The 17790-nt window shown below is 38.2% G+C and overlaps 1 protein-coding gene across 1 annotated transcript in view; it reads left to right on the top strand.

Moving 5' to 3' along the window:
• The window catches only part of PPARG (peroxisome proliferator activated receptor gamma), a 160045-nt gene that overhangs the window by 110691 nt on the left and 31564 nt on the right, over positions 1-17790 (top strand). Inside the window, 1 exon segment of the mRNA XM_074283890.1 lies at positions 14659-14858. Coding sequence (XP_074139991.1) covers positions 14659-14858 — 200 coding nt within the window.

Below are 17790 nucleotides of genomic sequence, written 5' to 3'. Positions count from 1 at the left end.
GTAGAGGTGGGAGATTATGAAGTATCTGATGTCCATGGCTCATAGCTATGAAATGTTACAGGAAGAATTAGAGTACAGTATCTTCATCTTGTATGTACTTAGTTACCTAATTATTTACACATTATTTTCCCACTAGAATGTAAAAGTAGGGACTATTTTTGCCCTTTCTTAAGATTTTTGAATAGAGAACTGTTATGAGCCAAAAAGATTACTCAAGGTAATGAATGGTGAAGAATGGTTCAGAGAGAATAAAGACTGTAAGGCAAGAAGTCCAGTTAGGTGTCTGTTAGGCAAGAAGATGTGAACACATCTGACTTCGACTCACTCAAGTTTTAGGTCTCCAAGCCAGATATTTAGCTACCACCTAAATGCAATTTCTGTAATTGAATCAGATTGGCAAACCCCAAAATGACCTGTCAATCTGGTGGTCATGTAGATCCCTAGCTTCTTCAGCCAAACAAAATACAGATTGGCTTAAGGAAATAGAAATTTACTTCAAGTCTGGTTGTAGATGGAAAAGCCCTCCCAATGGGACTCATGTTTTGACTGTGGCCTTCCATTTAATTCAATTATAGGAAAACATAATTAATTTGATTTAATGAATAGTTTCTTGTTACAATCCTGAATCCAGATGAAAGAACTCAAGAATTTTCTCACTAGAAATCCACCCCAAAGCTTTGCTTCAGTGCCCTGAAATTCTTTGTTTGTCTTACTTAAGGGAGATAGTTGAATGTTGTGTAAAAAAGACTTTGACTTTGGAGTCAAAAGACCTAAGTTCCGATCCTAGACTCTGCCAGTTACTATCTTTGAGACCTTGGACGGGTCATTATCTCAGTGGTCCTTACTTCCCTCCTCAATATAATAAGAGGGATTCACTAAATGACTTCTAAGGTCCTTTGCAGGATCTTAGACCATCTTCCCTACTATCTTGAGTGGTGTCTCAAACCAAAACACAAGGTTCTCAAGTCTCAGATGGCTTGGCAAACTCCATGCAATATTCAATTATTATATTAAATGTCCCCTGTGTACAAAGAACTTTGCTAAATATTGGAGGGAAACCAAAGGTAAATAAGGCATAATGCCTACCTTTGAAGACCCCATAATCTAGTTGGCAGTTAATACATTTACATAAGTAATTGTGAAACAAATAGACAGTAAGAGTATAAAGAAGATGCTAACAAAGAGGTATAGGGTCTAGGAAAAGAGAGGTGATAATCTCTCCATATTCTACTTTAATTGGATTACGTATTAAACCTTGTCACATTTTAGGAAGGACATTAAGTTAGAGGGAATCCAGAGAAGACAATAAAGGTGGTAAAGAGGCTCAAAGAGCCATTTTGCCAGATGAAGACTGGTCAAAGGAACTGTGTGATTTCCTTGAAAAAGGGAAGTCTTGGCTGGAACGTGATGTTATTTTTTGTTAAGTATTTTACAGGTTTCCTAGTAGAAGCAGGAATTGACCTATTTTGCTCAACTCTTGATGAATGAGTGAATATTTATTAATTGCCCTTGATCTTCTAGATCTGGTGTTAAGCACTAAGGATAAATACCTAGAGAAAAAGGAATATACTCCCTGCCTTCAAAAGGCTTATGTTCTAATCAAGGAGGATTATGCAAATAGGGGAATGGTGATCTGAGAGAGGAATGGAGAATTTAGAGATACACATTCGGCTTTGATAAAAAGAAAAACTTACTGGTCATTCTATCGATAGCAGAACTCTTTGGAGTAGATTGGAGGGAGGGAGTTCCCACTTAATAGACCAAAGCTCCCTACCAGTAGAGGTGCTGGATCTCCACTTACTGGACAAAGATGACTGCTTGCCAGGTTTGCTGAAGGTAGGATTCTGTTCAGGTATAAGTGGGACTAGTTGGCCTTTAGAGTCCCTTTAATTCTGTGTTTTTAAGTCCTTAGTGATGACGGTTTCCAATTGGGAAAGCTTCATGGAATTCACTATCCTTGGAGAAAAAAATTATAAAAGACAGGCAGGATTTCACCAAGAGGGACAGGGAGGAAGGAGTTGGGAAATGAATTACTGAGCTTTTCTGCTTTCAAAGTATGAGTATTATAGAGATGCATTCAAACATGACCAAAATAATCACATCTTTCCTGATGGTGGTGAATCAAATAGCCCATATAATAGCAATTCAGAAATCTTCCTAAAATCTTAATCATAGTTGTACATTTTGTATCTCTTAGTCATAGATATAATCTTTTTTTTCTTTTTAATAGATTTTTATTTTACCAAATCCATGCAAAGATAGCTTTTAGCATTCATCCTTGCAAAACCTCATGTTCCAAATTTTTCTCTCGCCCCCTCCCATAGATAGCAAGCAATCTAATAGTGATAGACATAATCTTTAAGAAAATTGCACAGTCCAAAGTGAAGTTGAATTTGGGGGCCAGATAGAAAAGCTAAGTGGTTTGCAAGGCATTTTGGTAGAACCTGGAACACTGTAACAAATGTTATTTATCTCATCCTTGTGACTTAGTATAAGAGTATAAGTAGAGTCTATGTAAACTGGTTAAGTTGTTCAGGACTATTTCTTAAATCCAATATATGCTTTTAAATAATTGCTTGGTATGGCATAATGGAAAGAGATTGGGATTGGAAAGTTTGAATCCTGGCCCTGGCATCACTTGTGTGCCATTTATCAAGTCTCTTTACTTCTTTGACCCTCTTTCTTTATATTTTAAAAGGAGAAACTTGGACTAGATGACTCTAAAGTCCCTTTCAGATCTAAATTATTGGTCCTATGATGAGGTAGTTTGGTGTCATGATACATGAAGCTTTGGATTTATAGTCAGGATGACAAGTTCAAACTCAGGCTCAGACACTTACCATGTGATTGACTGTATAAATCACTTAACTTTTCTCAGCCTCCATTTCCTCATCTATAAAATGGGACTAATAACCCAGGGTTGTTGTGTGGATCAAATAAAATAATATTTATAGAGCCCTTTGCAAACCTTAAAGTGTTCCATCAATGCCAGCTTCTATTATGTAGCATGAATTACTGGACCCACCCCCCCACCCCCGCCTGAATGCTAATCAGATTGGTAAAATATGTATTCTTAATGGTTTTTTAAATATAAGACCTTATCTTCAGGAGGCTTGTATGATTAATGTTACTGTGTCGAATATTCATAGCTGTTTTTCATTTGTGAATTAAAGGAAAAAAGCTTAAGCTATAATTACATTTTGAAAAATAAACTTAAGCCTGTGTACTTAATCTTTACATCATACTGGCACTGTGAGAGTTGGACCTTCTGCTAATCCAAAATATACTTTAAAAAGAAGTAATTTATAGGCATGTTACTCATATGTCAGTCAGATAAGTTTCACCCCAGTGCCCCTGGGAATTGAGTCAAAATTAGATTATTCATAAATGCTTAAACAAAAAGAAACAAGAAAAATTCAGTTTTCCTGTGTAGGGGGCCCAATAAGGTGTAGAATATTTTTCCTGGAACTTAAAAAAAAAAAAAAAAAAAAAAAAAAAAACCTGTGAGGGGAAAGGGGGTAGGAATCAAAGGCTTCATAGTAAAAATGGTCACTTCTTTTGCTGTATTGCAATTTTGTCTAACTAATATATTTCTTTCACTATTTCCAATATTCATCCTTCTCCCTTCTTGCCTTCTCCTGTCATTTCCCTTGAACCCCATTTTAATGTCTATTTTGGGAAGGACGGAAGGTACAAGGAAGAAAACAGTAAATGGATAAGTAGAAGAAATGTCAGCATTTTGAAAACTAATTTGAAAAGTAAACAAAATGAACAAAAATAAAAATATTTTTTAAAAAGATTAGAAGTCATAGTTGCATGAATTTATACCTCACTTTCCCCACCCTAAATCATGTAAGTACATAATTTAATTTTGGATTTTTTTCATAAGAAGATTTTTCAATCAAGGTTTATAACCCAGAGGCAGTCTAATGCCCATTCACTCAAAGTCTATCACCCATCTTTTGAAACCTTGGATGAGTGATTTGGTTCAAACACATTAATCCTTCAAAAGTTTTACTTTCTATGAGTCAGGCCATACAGGAGCATATGTTTGCCCTTTTTGCCCCTTAGGAAAGGCAGCCATAAAAGAAACTTCCAGTGACTTCACCAGAGAAGAAGGCTGAAGATGAATATAATTTTCAGTTTCCATCTAGGGATCAGCAGCATTTCCTCAAGCAGTTACTTAGCAGGAAATGTGACCAAAATATTCATTTAAAACATATTCACGTGATATCATTTACCACTAAAAACAAGAAACACTTTCCTAGCAAGAAACTCACTCCACATCCTTCAAAAGTGGTTTTTGACCCCCTTCTTAAAAATCTCTTGGTCATCCACAAGAGTCTATGTGAACTTCCAACTTCTTACCAAAAAAAAAAGAAAAAAAAAATAAGAAAGCTAGCAGATTATCTTGTGGTTAATGACTATACTATACAAGTATTCATCCTCCAAAGTATCAGTCTCACCCTCAGGGTCTCTACCAGTCTTAAATATAGGTGAGCAAAGGAATATAGAAGAAAAACCCAGGCAAAAGACTTACTCCTACTGCCATTCTCAAGTAGTCATTTGGCTATCTGGAGAATCCATCTCTTTGACTCCTCAGATCATTTCTGTGATCTCCCTGAGGGTCTTCACTCACTAAACATACAAAGGAAATAAAAGAATTGAAAACAGGATTTCCATGGGTAGTAAAGATTTCAATTTGGTGTAGCAGAATTTTTATGCTTTTTTTTTGGAGACAGTTGGGGTTAAGTATCTTGCCCCAAATCATACCTAGTAAGTATCTTGAGATCAGGTCTTCCTAACTCCTGGATCAGTGTTCTGTTCACTGCAATAGTTAGCTGGCCCTTGTAGGAAGATCATTGAACTTGAAGTCTGGAAACTCAAGCTTTAGTCCTTTCTCTAGCCAGTTACTAGCTATGTATTCCTGGCCAAGTCACTTAGCTTCAATTTTCTGCTCTTTAAACCGGAGATGATAATAATCACTTCTATTGTATTTCACAAGATTATTGGGAGAACAAAATGAGATCATGTACATCAAGCACCTTGCAAAAATCATAGAGTACTATTATGTGTCAGCTATTCCTGTTGGGATTGGTCATCTGAACAAGGGTTGAGCCTTCTAAAAGGTTTTTTTCCTGCCCTAATAATCTCGTCATCCACACTGATTTTTGCATGTCCCCTCCCTCTTCCAGCTTAGGCAAAAATAAACACCAGGCAGGGGTTCTTAGGCTAGCCCTCTTCCAGTTCAGGCAAGAATAAAGTGGTTCTTAGGTTAGCCCTCTTCCAGTTCAGGCAAGAATAAATATCAGGCAGTGGTCCTTGGGCTAATGGGCTTCAAAAGGGACAGAGCTCAGAGTCCTTGCTCTGACTTGGCCTATTGGATTTATCATGAAATCACAGAGGAAACTGATGTTCACAAATAGGGACATCCACCACATTTGTGACTCTCAGGGACAGCCGGCAACCAGAGAACTCAATTTCGTTATGACTTTTTTTTTTTAAAAACAAGAATATGCTATTATCTCCATAAGCCATTGCTATTCTGTTTTCAAGGGATATTCAAGGGAATATCAAGGGATAGGAATCAGATTCCTGATTTTCCTCAGTATAGGGAACTCCCAGATGAGTGAACTCCCTCTTAGACATCTGCTCCGCAGGGATAGCCTTTAAGAGTTGCCTAGAGCATTCCTTGGCAGCATCATGGAGCCAGTACGTGTCAGAGGTGGGACATCTGGGCTCCAAGGTTAATATTCTATACAATAATGAACAATTCCTTTCACTTGGAATTTTCTACAGCTCAAATTAGCTCCTTTCTGTGTAGTACCTGTGAGTTGTTAAATGCGACCACATCTCTAGCCCTCCTTCGTAAATTGTTATTCTTGTTCCTACCTCTCCCTTAATTGTAAATGGGATGGTTCTTCATGAGCAGCTACCAAAGTCATCCTCAAATTTTACTAGGGGTCACTTAGGGTCTCAGTGTTAACCCTGTCTAATCAGATCAGGAACTAGTAAGTGACTTTTCTTAAAGACGAATGCATGTTGTTAGACTCCTTTTATAATTTTGAAAACTTATTAACTTTTTGGGGAAAGGAAAATTACAATCTGTGATTTATTAGTATAGAGAATTCCCAGTATGGAAAAACCTTCCACTAATGAAGATAGTAACTCAACTGTTATGATCATCTTGGAGAGTTTCTTGATTCACTGAGAGTTTATGTGACTTGCCCACAGTCACAAAGTTAGTGTGTGTCATAGAGAGTACTTGAACCCCAGGCCAATTTTTTCTATCTACTCTGTAATGTTAGTTTCCCATAAATAATTTTTGGAATTGGAGGGGAGTGAGGAGGAGAAATTTACTGAGAACTGAAGATAATAGGACTTCTCAAAAGTTCAAGTTTTGGAGTTACACTCCCCCAAAAGTCTTCCTTTCATGTTTCCTATGGCTTTTATTCTATTAAAAAAAAAAAAAATTTACTTTGCTTTTAAATTGCCTGAGGGAAAAAAGAATAATTGCTTAATTGAAAAAAAAAATTAAATCCTTTTGCTAATTAGCATTTGTCTTCCTCTCTGCCCACTTTTAGGAGATTTAAACATCAGGTTATTTATTCTCTCCTTGCAGTGATCTAGACCAATGTCTGTTAGCACATATGGCTAACAGTGATGAGTTACAAGGCAAGTATTATAACCACCTCCCTTCTCCCTTTCCAGACCTGGACACCGAATATGTAAATACCCTCCTCAGGAGTCTGGGCTTGCCTTTAACTCCTCAGCTGATCATTACCTTTTAAGAAAAATGGGATGTCCCTCAATTCCCTACCCCTACATAAGAATAACAGTACTGGTGGTGAAGTTGCTTCTCATTTTGGAGGAGCTCAGAAATGAGACCTTATTGATTGCCAGATCATGCAAGGCTTCATTTACTCTGACCATCAAATCCCAAGTTTCTTTCTCGAGAGAGAAAGAGGTGGAAAAACATAGCTTATTGGCAGCAACTTTATGAACAGCACCAGAGCTTTGCACCAGCCCTGTGTTTGCATGATGAAAAATTGCAAAACAAGCAAACATATGTATAAAGGGGACAAATTAATCTTGGGACACTTCCTTATTCATTGTCAAGCATCTGACACCATTTCAAGTCTACCATTTGGAGTGGTATACTTTCATAAGATGGCTAGCATTGGTCCGTGTCCATTGCGTTTCCTATTGCACTTATTCTATTAAGAATCCACTTTAGTTTATTAGCTTTCTTTTTCCTGGCTCCCCTCACATCTAAGCAGAAATTTGAACATCAGGACAGTTTGATCCTTAGTATTTTACACAGGCCCCAAAAGCATAGAACTTGATTGTACCTCACGCTTGGGGTTTGTATATTGTATTAAGTACATGATGCTGAAATCTGTTCCTGGCCAGTCATGAGTTGGATGAATTTTATTAAGTGTGTCCTATATAAAGGGGCTTAAGTGTGTGTGTGTGTGTGTGTGTGTGTGTGTGTGTGTGTGTGTGTGTGTGAAAGAGAGAGAATTAAAAGTTTAATAATTTATTTTTAGCTCACTGAGCATACCAATACTGACTTTTTTGAACCCATTTATCAGCTGTTCTTTGGCTACAAAGGGAGTACCCCAAGAGCAAAAAAAAAATGTACCTTAGTCTTCTCCTTCTCCCCCATACCTCATCTTTGAGCAGGAAAAATAGTTCTAAGGGGCAATATGTATCAAAATTAAGGGGAAAAAATTGCAAAAGATGGTCTAGTATTAGATCTCAAGTTATATTACAAAATGATAATTATCAAAACAATATACACTGCCTAAGAAATGTAGTGGTGTTCAGTAGAATACATTAAGTGAACATTACCTTATATAGTAAATATCCACAGTAGTCTAATATATAATAAAACTCAAAGATCCAAGCTTTTGGAATAAAAACATTTTAAAATAATCTTTGATATAAAACCATTAGCAAGCATTATCTGTAATGGAGATAAGCTAAAAGTCTTTCCAGTATAATTGGGTGAAATAAGGATACTCATTTTCACCTCTATTATTTGATATTGCATTAGAAGTATTAGCTATGGCAATAAGAGAAAAAAAGAAATTAAAGGACTTAGAAAAGGAAATGAAGAAACAAAATTATCACTCTTTTAAGATAAGATGTTAATACTTGAAGAGAATCAACTAAAAAAAACTACTTGAAATTAACAACTTTAGCAAAGTTGCAGGATATAAAATAAAGCCACATAAATCACCAGCATTTCTACAAAGTCTTGTAGCAAGAACTAGAAAGAGAACCTCCATTTAATATAAAATATAAATATAAAATCCTTGGGAGTCTATCCACTAAGACAAAGCCAGGAATTATATGAACACAACTATAAAACACTTCACACCAATACAATCAGATCTAAACAAACGTAAAACTAGTGTAATTGCTTGTTGTAGGCCAAGCAATAAAATAAATATGATAATTCTACCTAAATCTATTTATTCAGTGCCATATCAATCAAACTATCAACAAATTATCTTATAAAGCTAGCAAAAAATAACAATTCATCAAAAAGAACAAAAGCTCAAGGGATCAATGAAAAAAAAAAAAAAACTGCAAAAGATAGTAGTCTAGCTGTACCACATCTCAAACTATATTATAAAGTAGTAACTATCAAAACAACCTGAACTGCTTAAGAAATGGAGTGCTGTTCAGTGGAATAAATTAGGTGTAAACTACCTTATAGTGAATAACTATAATAATCTAATGCATAGATTATTATATAATAATATATGATAAACCCAAAGATCTAAACTTTTGGAACAAAAACTCATTATTTGATAAAAACTACTGGGAAAACTGAAAAACAGTATGACAGAAACTAAATATAGACCAACATCCCAAGTCTATTGAAATGGTCTTAGATCATGGTATTGCTGAGAAGAGCCAAGTCTGTCATAGTTGACCATTATATAATCTTGCTGTTACTGTGTTCATTGTTCTCTTGGTTCTGCTCACTTCACTCAGCATCAGTTCATGTAAGTCTTTCCAGCTTTATTGAAATCATCCTACTCATTATTTCTTATAGAACAATAGTATTCCATTTATTCATATACCATAACTTCAGCCATTCCTCAATTCATGGACATCCATTCAATTTCCAATTCCTTGCCACTACAAAAAGGGCTGCCACAAACAATTTTGCCCATGTGGATCTTTTTCCCTCTTTTATGATTTCTTTGGTCACATAGGAAATACCATGGCTCTCATTGCTGACATCTAGGAACTGACCAATCTTTTCTATCAGAGTCACAACTTCTAAAGGTAGGCAGGGCCCAGAGAAGACTCTACTTTTGCCCTGATAGTGGGTATAAATGGATCTAAGACTAGATCTAATACAGAATTGCATAAGTGAAAAAGTCAGTTCCATTTGAGAAGTGTATTATCAGGTGTGCAGAAACTGTACTTGTACTTCTGAGAAAATACTCAGGGATGTGTATGGACTATAGTTTCCTGCCTTTCCTACCCCTAAAAGAGATGCCCTAAAAGTGAGGTAGTTGTACCAGAATCCTTCAAATAAAATGGTAGGGAGAGAGTTGGAGGCAGGTGGAAGGAAACATTCATCATCCTACTTCCTCCAAAAATGATTTTGCATTGGAAATCTTATTTCTTTAAAAGGCATGGTAACAAATATTCAAAGAAAGCAAGATAAAACAATACTTTTGTCCATTTGTTTTAAAATACATTTTTTAATCTGTTTTTCATTTCCCCTGCTTAGAACTTTCCCTACTTGAGATGCAAACTCAGTCCTTTTAGGAAGATATATAACCCTGTTCTGCAACAGGCTTTGGGCTTACAACACTTAAAAATTATACCTATAATTCATTGTACCTACAGATAGTTCATAGATCATCAAATAAGAAGGGATATTAGGGATTATCTCGCCCAGCCTCATCATTTAACAAACAAGAAAAGTGAAGCCCAAAAAAGGTTAAAGTTCTTGCCAGAGTTACATTAGTGGTAGAATCAAGATTAAGTTAATTGAATTTAACTTGTTGCATAAGCATTTGGAAGAATATTAGTCCATCTCACGCAATCCTTATCCAGACAAGAATCTTCTTCATCCTTTTTCTCAATATGGGGTCCTCCAGCCTCTGCTCAAAGACCTCCAGTGAAGGGGAAACCCACTAACTCTGAGGCAACCCATTCCACTTTGGGAAAACCTTAATTGTCAGAAATTTTTTTTTACATTAAGGTAAAATGTATCTCTTTACAATTCAACTTTTTGCTTCAAGTCTTTCCTTCTGAGGCCAACAGAATACATCAAATCCCTCTCTATAGGATAAACCACCAGGTGACTGTCACTTCCTCCCATCAATCTTTTCTTCTCCTATCTTAACATCATATGGAATCATCTTGATCAGCCATCAAATATGTCCATATTTTTCCTACAATATGATGTCCAGATTGAAAAACACACTGCAGATGTGATCTGATCAGGGCAAGCAACAGTGGAGGAACTGCTGCTCTTCATTCAGCCTGAGATTTTTTTTTTTTTTTTTTTTTTTTTTTTTTTGGCAAAAAATTACAAGCTTGATTAATAGGGAGTTTCAGGCTACTGAAATTCTCAGATCTCTTTTCAAATAAACCTACTCAATCATTGCTTTATATCAAAGCTGATGGACCAGAAAATCGGCTTCTTAAGATTTAGTATTTTTCAGAAAGATGGACGTGCAGAAATTTGTTCGTAGTTTAATTAAAAGAAGTTTTCATATCATGGTAATTAAAAAGTAATATAGCATTACCCTTTTGATATATCCCAAAACAATGATCATTTTGGGGAAAGAAGCATGAAAGCACTCCCAGAAAATATAAAATACCTATGGTTTTTGGGTGACATTAATATTTAACAATAGAAAGCACCTTGGGAGTCAGGAGACCAGGGCTTTAGTCCAAAGTGCCAATAATGAGCTGTGTGAACTTGATTCGATTAACCCCCCTGGGTTTAGTTCCATCTTCTAGAAAACAAAGCAGTTGGTCAAGGTGATTTCTCAGTTTCTCCAAAGCCTAAAATTCAAGAAGTCCATGTCAGATTTATTTCCTCTTTAGTGGCATTTTAGTAACACCCTTTCCTTTTCCACATGTTACTCTCTGTTATTCTCAAACAAGCCATCCCACAAACTACTATTGGACCCAGAGCATCATGAAACCTAATAAGGCTGAGATTTTTCTTTCTATTGCACAACATCAGCCTAGAAATAACCAACAGTGGGTCACTCTGACCACCATTTCCTTGCTGTATCACAGCCTTGGCTGGCAGTCAATTCTAAGACTTTTTCCCCCCTAATATTAAAAAAAAAAATTCTTTCCCCAACACCCTCTGCAGTTTTCCCTCACCATCTTGTCTATAACAGAGATGTAGTAGAATATAGCAGAGGGGGAGAAGAACAGAAAATAGAATCAGAGAATCTCATTTCAAATCCTAGTTCTCCTATACTGCTTCTATGACATTGGCTATGTCACTTTCCTTCCGTAAGCCTCAGTTAACTACTCTATAAAATGAAAAAGTTGGATTTGATGATCTCTGGGATCACCTCCGTGATATTGTTTTCTTTCACTCTTGTGAAACTTGGCTCTTTGGTAGGGCCTGTTCCCCAACAATCAGGGCCGGGGCTGTACCATCCCAATGGACATTCCCCTATCTTCCAGGGAATACTTATCTACCATCTCTATGGAATCAAACAGAAATGGAACAAAAAAGAATAAATGGTTGATTCATATATATCTGTCTTTTGTCAGTTTATAAATTTATACTTAAGGGGTAGTCATGAGCAGGGGACATGTTAGAATATGTTTGAAGATAGACGTAAGGGATCCCAAGGGAAGGTAGATGGTGCAGGGGATTGGGCACCAGGCCTGCAGTCAAGAGAACTAGAATTCAAATCCAGCCTCAAATATTTACTAGCTGTGTGATTCTGGGCAAATCACTTCACTCTGTCTGCCTCAGTTTCCTCATCCTAAAATGACCTGGAGAGAGAAGTGGCAAAATCACCGCTTTATTTTTGGCCAAGAAAGCCCCAAATGGGGTCGTGAAGGCTTGAACACAGTTGAAATGACTGAACGACAAACAATCTATGGAAAGAGCTTCACTTTCCCCCTGAATCTTCTCTTTTTGTTGAGTCAGTGGATGCAAAGATTTCCAAAAGAAACCTAGCTTATATCATAAGATGAGTAGGATTTAGAACTGGAAGAAGCCTCATGGGCCAGCTCTCTATCCCCAGCTCCTTCATTTTCTTGATGAGACAACTAAGATGGATGTTTGCCCAAGCTGGGCTGGTATTGAGCATTTGAGATGAAATGGAAGTTTTATATTTTCAAGATTCAAAGGGGCTACTTCATTAGGAAAACCCTGTAGTAAAAACCACTGAGCTATGGTTTTGCAAAGGAGCGTGACTAAGCCCTTAGGAACATCTAGGTCAACTGCTCTTGTCCCCTTCTGTAGGAGGAAACTGAGACTTATGGAGGGGAGCCCCTCAGTGATTGAGCCAGGGACAAAACAGAGGCTCCTTGACCTCTAGGGCCCTCTGCTCTTTCCAGTCATCACATGCCTCAGATTATTGTCATTCTTGGTGGAAATGCTATTTCTGGCTTAATAGTATGTTGTATCAAGAAGCGATCCAAATCTTCTTGTAACAGGAACAAGTTGCAGTCCAAAATATGCACCCCCAAATTAGCAGTTCAGAAATGCTGTGCAAGGGAAGGTCTTTACAATGGGAAGAGAAGGTACCAGAAGTTGGAAGAGTTACAAATGGATCGTTCTGCCTCTACCCCAGGCCCCCACTTCCTCCCAAATGGCTCTTCCTTTCTTTCTTCTAAACTTCCTCCCACCCCTGAAAAAATATACTGTTACTTAACCCTAGTTATAGCGCCCAAATGAGAGCAGAGAAACAGTCCTTTCGGCAAAGGGAATTCAGTGCTAGGCTCAGAAACATAGCTCGTGGTTGGGGAGGATCTCTCCCGCTGTGGGTTGTAAGCTCTCTCAGAACTTGGGCTGCGTCTTATTCCTCATATGCCCTTAGCACAGTGCCTTCCCTTGAGCTGATACTCAAACCATATTCATTCAGAAAAAGCGTGGTGTAATCAATCAGACAATCCACAAATTATTAAGAACTTATTCTGTGCAGGGCACTGCTCCAAACGCGAGTCAGTGGCTCTGGAGCTGCAATCTATCAGTCACTGCTTAAAGCTTATATTTTAAAATAGGAGACAACATATTTTTGTGTATCTGTGTATATGCATGAGTACATTGTGCATACACACATGTGTATATGTGTGTGTACAAGATACGTCTTAAATAAAAAAATAAATTCAAGGTAATTTGGGATGGAGAGACACTATTGCCTGGAGGGGTTGGGAAAAGCCTCATGAAGAAAGTGGGATTTGACCTGAACTAGAAAGGAAAGTAAAATGCTGAGAAGGAAGGAGGGGATCCCATGTAGCCACTGGGAGAGTGGGTACAAAGGGGCGAAAGCTGGAGATGCCAGTGTGAGGAGCAAGGAGAAAGCCACTTTGGGGTGTAAAAGGAGGGGGTGCAGGGAAGCCAGGAGGATGGAGAGGAGCCTATCGGGGAAAGGTTCTAAATGCCAAACAGAGTTTATTTCTGTGTCTTGAGGTAAAGCCACCCAGTGGAAAGAGCCCCAGCTCTGCAGTGAGACCATCTGCAGCTCCCAGCCTTTATGAGTCTGTGCCTGGTCTGTACCTAGACCCTCCTCAGCAAGGGGTCTGTCTCCAGGACACCTTCTAAATTGGGGTCCTATAAAAAATAAACTCATGATTTCTTCCGTTGCACTCGCTCTCACCCTCCGTCTCTCTCTCTCTTCCCCACTTTACTCTTCCCCTTAACTTTCTCTTTGTCTCAGTATCTCTGTAAATCTCTCTTTCTCTGTCTTTTTCTCTCTTCCCTTCTATCTCTCAGTTGCTGTTGCTATCTTTCTCTCCTCTCTCTCTCTCTTCCTCTCTCTCTCTCTCCTCTCTCTCTCTCTCTCTCTCTCTCTCTCTCTCTCTCTCTCTCTCTCTCTCTCTCTCTCTCTCTCTCTCTCTCTCTCTGTCTCTCTGTCTCTCTCTCTTCTCTCTCTCTGTGTCTCTCTCTTCTCTCTCTGTGTCTCTCTCTTCTCTCTCTCTTTCTGTCTCTCTCTCTCTGTGTCTCTCTCTCTGTGTCTCTCTCTCTCTGTGTCTCTCTCTTCTCTCTCTCTCTCTTTCTCTCTCTGTCTCTCTGTTTGTCTCTCTCTGTCTCTCTCTCTCTCTCCTCTCCCTCCTTCCCCCCCCTGTATATACATGTGTATGTGTATATATGCACATACATATATATATATATACATATATACATACAGTTATTGGATTCATTAACTGAAAAATACATATATTTATATATACACACATCTGTATGTGCTGTATCTACATATACGTATGTGTATTTCTTTTTATAATTAAGGAATCCAGTAATCGATCATTATTTATTATTTGTGGCACTCCAGTGGAATAGTAATTCTGAAAAGACCATTGAGAGAAACCAGAACCCCCTGTTTGGAAGGGGGAGTTTATGAGGACTGGGAGAGGAGAACATTATGAACACCAGGAACACAATGATTCATTCTGTCATTCCTTCTTCCTCTGCAGCGATCAGGTTTGGGCGGATGCCACAGGCCGAGAAGGAGAAGCTGTTGGCCGAGATCTCCAGTGATATCGACCAGCTGAACCCAGAGTCTGCTGATCTCCGAGCCCTGGCAAAACATCTGTATGACTCATACATAAAGTCCTTCCCTCTGACCAAAGCCAAGGCGAGAGCGATCTTGACAGGAAAGACGACAGACAAATCAGTTAGTTCTCTTTTGCTATCTTCATTGGTGGGGCGGCTTTTCTCTTTTCTTTGAGTAAATGATTTACCATGTTCACACACACTTACACCGTCTCTCTGTTTCTCTCTTTGTGTTTCTGTTTTTCTGTCTCTGTGTCTGCCTATCTCTTCTGTCTGTCTGTCTCTATCTTTTCTCTCTCTCTCTGTCTCTCTGTCTCTCTCTCTTTCTCTGTCTCTCTATCTCTCTCTGTGTGTATGTGTCTCTCTTTATGTCTCTGTCTCTCTGTCTCCTGCTCTTGACTGTTACATATTTCAAGCTGACTCTGAACACAGGAAATGTTTGTAGATAGGGTAAGTAAACATGCAGAAAGGGGAGGGGAAATCCAAGTTCACCTAATAAAATCCTGGAGCACAGACCTCTAGCATTCATAGGTCAGCTTAACCTTAAGAAAATAATCCCAGTCCCCTCATCCTCCTATCCCTCTTCCTCAGCTGGGGAATATGTTCGTTCTTTTTCCTGATGACAAAGGACTTAGCCACAACATCCCTTTAAGCAGGAACACCTGAGCAAGGGCCTTGGTAAGACATGCAGCATACCTTCCTCCTCTCAATAGAAAGGCGGTGGACCACAGGTACAGAATGAGGCATATGTTGTCAGAAAGGGCAAATAAATTGGCTCATTTTGCTTTCTTGCTGTATAGAAGAGTATTCATTAGAAAGGGGGCAATCCTTAGGGAGTAATAATATAAAAAGAATGGCTATATTTTAAGGCTGTACATATAAAGACTAGCTCCCTGAAAGATAGAGATTTGGGGAAATATAGTTGATATACAAAATGAAATATACCAGCATTTTTTAAAGGCATGCAACTGATGTCTCTCAGTAAAACCTTAGAGCCTAATATAAAATGTAAAAATTAAGTATAAAAATGCTTCCCAACTTTTGTGCTACTATCCATTTCATGAGGTGGGTGCTTCATCAATTCTGTCAGGAGAACCTGAAGTCAAATTCACTCAGGAAAAGGCATATATAATTATAATAGGGTAGGAAATATAGTATGGAACTTGGCCAGAAAGTTAAGATGCGTGGGTTCTAGTGCCATGAGTATCACTAATTAGTTCATGGTCTTAAATCACATCTTTCTGGGCCTCAGTTTCCCTATCTGTAAAAATGGATTTGTAAGGTCATTGATTTCAAGCGGGGGGAGACCTCAAAAGTTCTCTAGTGCAACTCTTTCAAGCCCAGGTAGAAATCAACAAAGGAGCCCCAGCTCTCCCTCCAGAACAATGGTTTTTCCCTCCTTAATGGCTTGAGTTAGATATCTGAGCTCTCTCCTTGTTCTGACTTTTTGCGGCAGTCCACAGACTTTGAACTGTGTGTCTTGGGCTGTTGCAGTTGTTTTTCATTCACCAGACTCACTTTCTCGTTAACTTGATAACGCACTTTTAATGAGCAAGAAGAAATGGTGATTAAGTAAGATTCTGTAAAAGGCCGAGCCGCTTCCTGGGAATAACAAGGAGCAGCCAGCATTCAGTTCAGCAAAGTATGCTAAGCACATCCTAGCATAGCAAAAATGCAGTTTTTCTTCCTGTAGTATTGTACTCTATAATGGCATAGGGCCTCAATGTCTAATTGGAAAGCAAAGAATGGCTAAGGCAGAGTTAAAATCTAACCCGCTCCTGGAGAGGTATCCACATGCCGTGCATGCTCACAGGGTTAAATATCATTGGAGGATCCCCACCAAAAACAGACATTTTAGGGTGACTCTTCTGAAGCCATTTATTTTTAATCATGAGCTCCCAGCAGACCCAGGCATTTGTAGCTTAGATGGGGCAATGTGGTATAGTGGAGGAAAGGGAAAGGGAAGCAGGGCTGGAACTGGAGAAAGGAAGCCTTGGATTTGACTCCTGGCCAAATACCATTTCTATGCTACGTGACCCTGAGCAAGTCTTAATGTCTCTGCACCTCAGTTTTATCATCTACCAAATGGGATTATAATAGCACTTAACCATAAAAGATTGTTTAGAGTCTTAAACAAAAATCTGTGCAAAGCCAACTATAAAGGAGAACTATCATTAATTTACCTTAATGGGTAATAGAAGATTTTTTTTTTCAGTATATCTTTTTAGACTGCTCATGAAAATAAGTGCCCAGAAGGCATAGTTCCTTAAGCCTGATTAGATCCTAGAACCTAGAACTTGGAAACATGGAGGCACCATGGTGTAATAAATAGTGAACTATATTTGGTTTGGAACCTGGATCTGCCACGGATAAGTTTTGTGAACTTAAACTCTCTAGGTTATCTTTTATTCAGTAGCAAAATATGGGTATTGAACTATCAGATGGTGTATTTTGAAACTCCTTTTAAGCATAGATCCTGTAACCCTATGGGCTGGATGGACCCTTTTTTTGTGAATATAGTAAAAAAAATTAATGTTCTAAGCTTAATTTCTGCCAGACTGCTTTCCAGTTTTCCCAGAAGTTTTTTGTTTGTTTGTTTGTTTTTTTATTTACTTTTTTTTTTTTGGATGGACCCTTTTTATATTGTCCACTCATTTTAGTCATGTCTGACTCTCCATGATCCCATTTGGAATTTTCTGGCAGTGGTTTGCCATTTTACAGATAAGGAAACTGAGGCACACAGGGTTAACTGACTAGCCGAGGGTCACATAGCTAGTAAGTGTCTAAGGCTGAATTTTAACTGAGATCTTGATTCCGGACCCATATAGATTATATGATGTCTTATAGTCCAAGCCCCTCATTTTATAGATGGGGAAATTGAGGCTCATATAAATGGTGTGTTATATGACTTGGCTCAAACCAGAAATCATCTTCATGGGAAAAGTAACCTGTAATTATAGGGTCATTTTGCCAAAAGACAAAACTCATGCTTGGGTTGATCAGACTGAATATGTAAATGGGTCGGTGCTGGTTTGCTCCAGTAGGAAGAGAGG

This window comes from Sminthopsis crassicaudata, chromosome 1 (assembly GCF_048593235.1).
Source record: "Sminthopsis crassicaudata isolate SCR6 chromosome 1, ASM4859323v1, whole genome shotgun sequence".
NCBI classification, from domain to species: domain Eukaryota; kingdom Metazoa; phylum Chordata; class Mammalia; order Dasyuromorphia; family Dasyuridae; genus Sminthopsis; species Sminthopsis crassicaudata.
The sequence above is the reverse complement of the archived record's forward strand: the minus strand, read 5'-3'. Positions and strand labels throughout refer to the sequence as shown.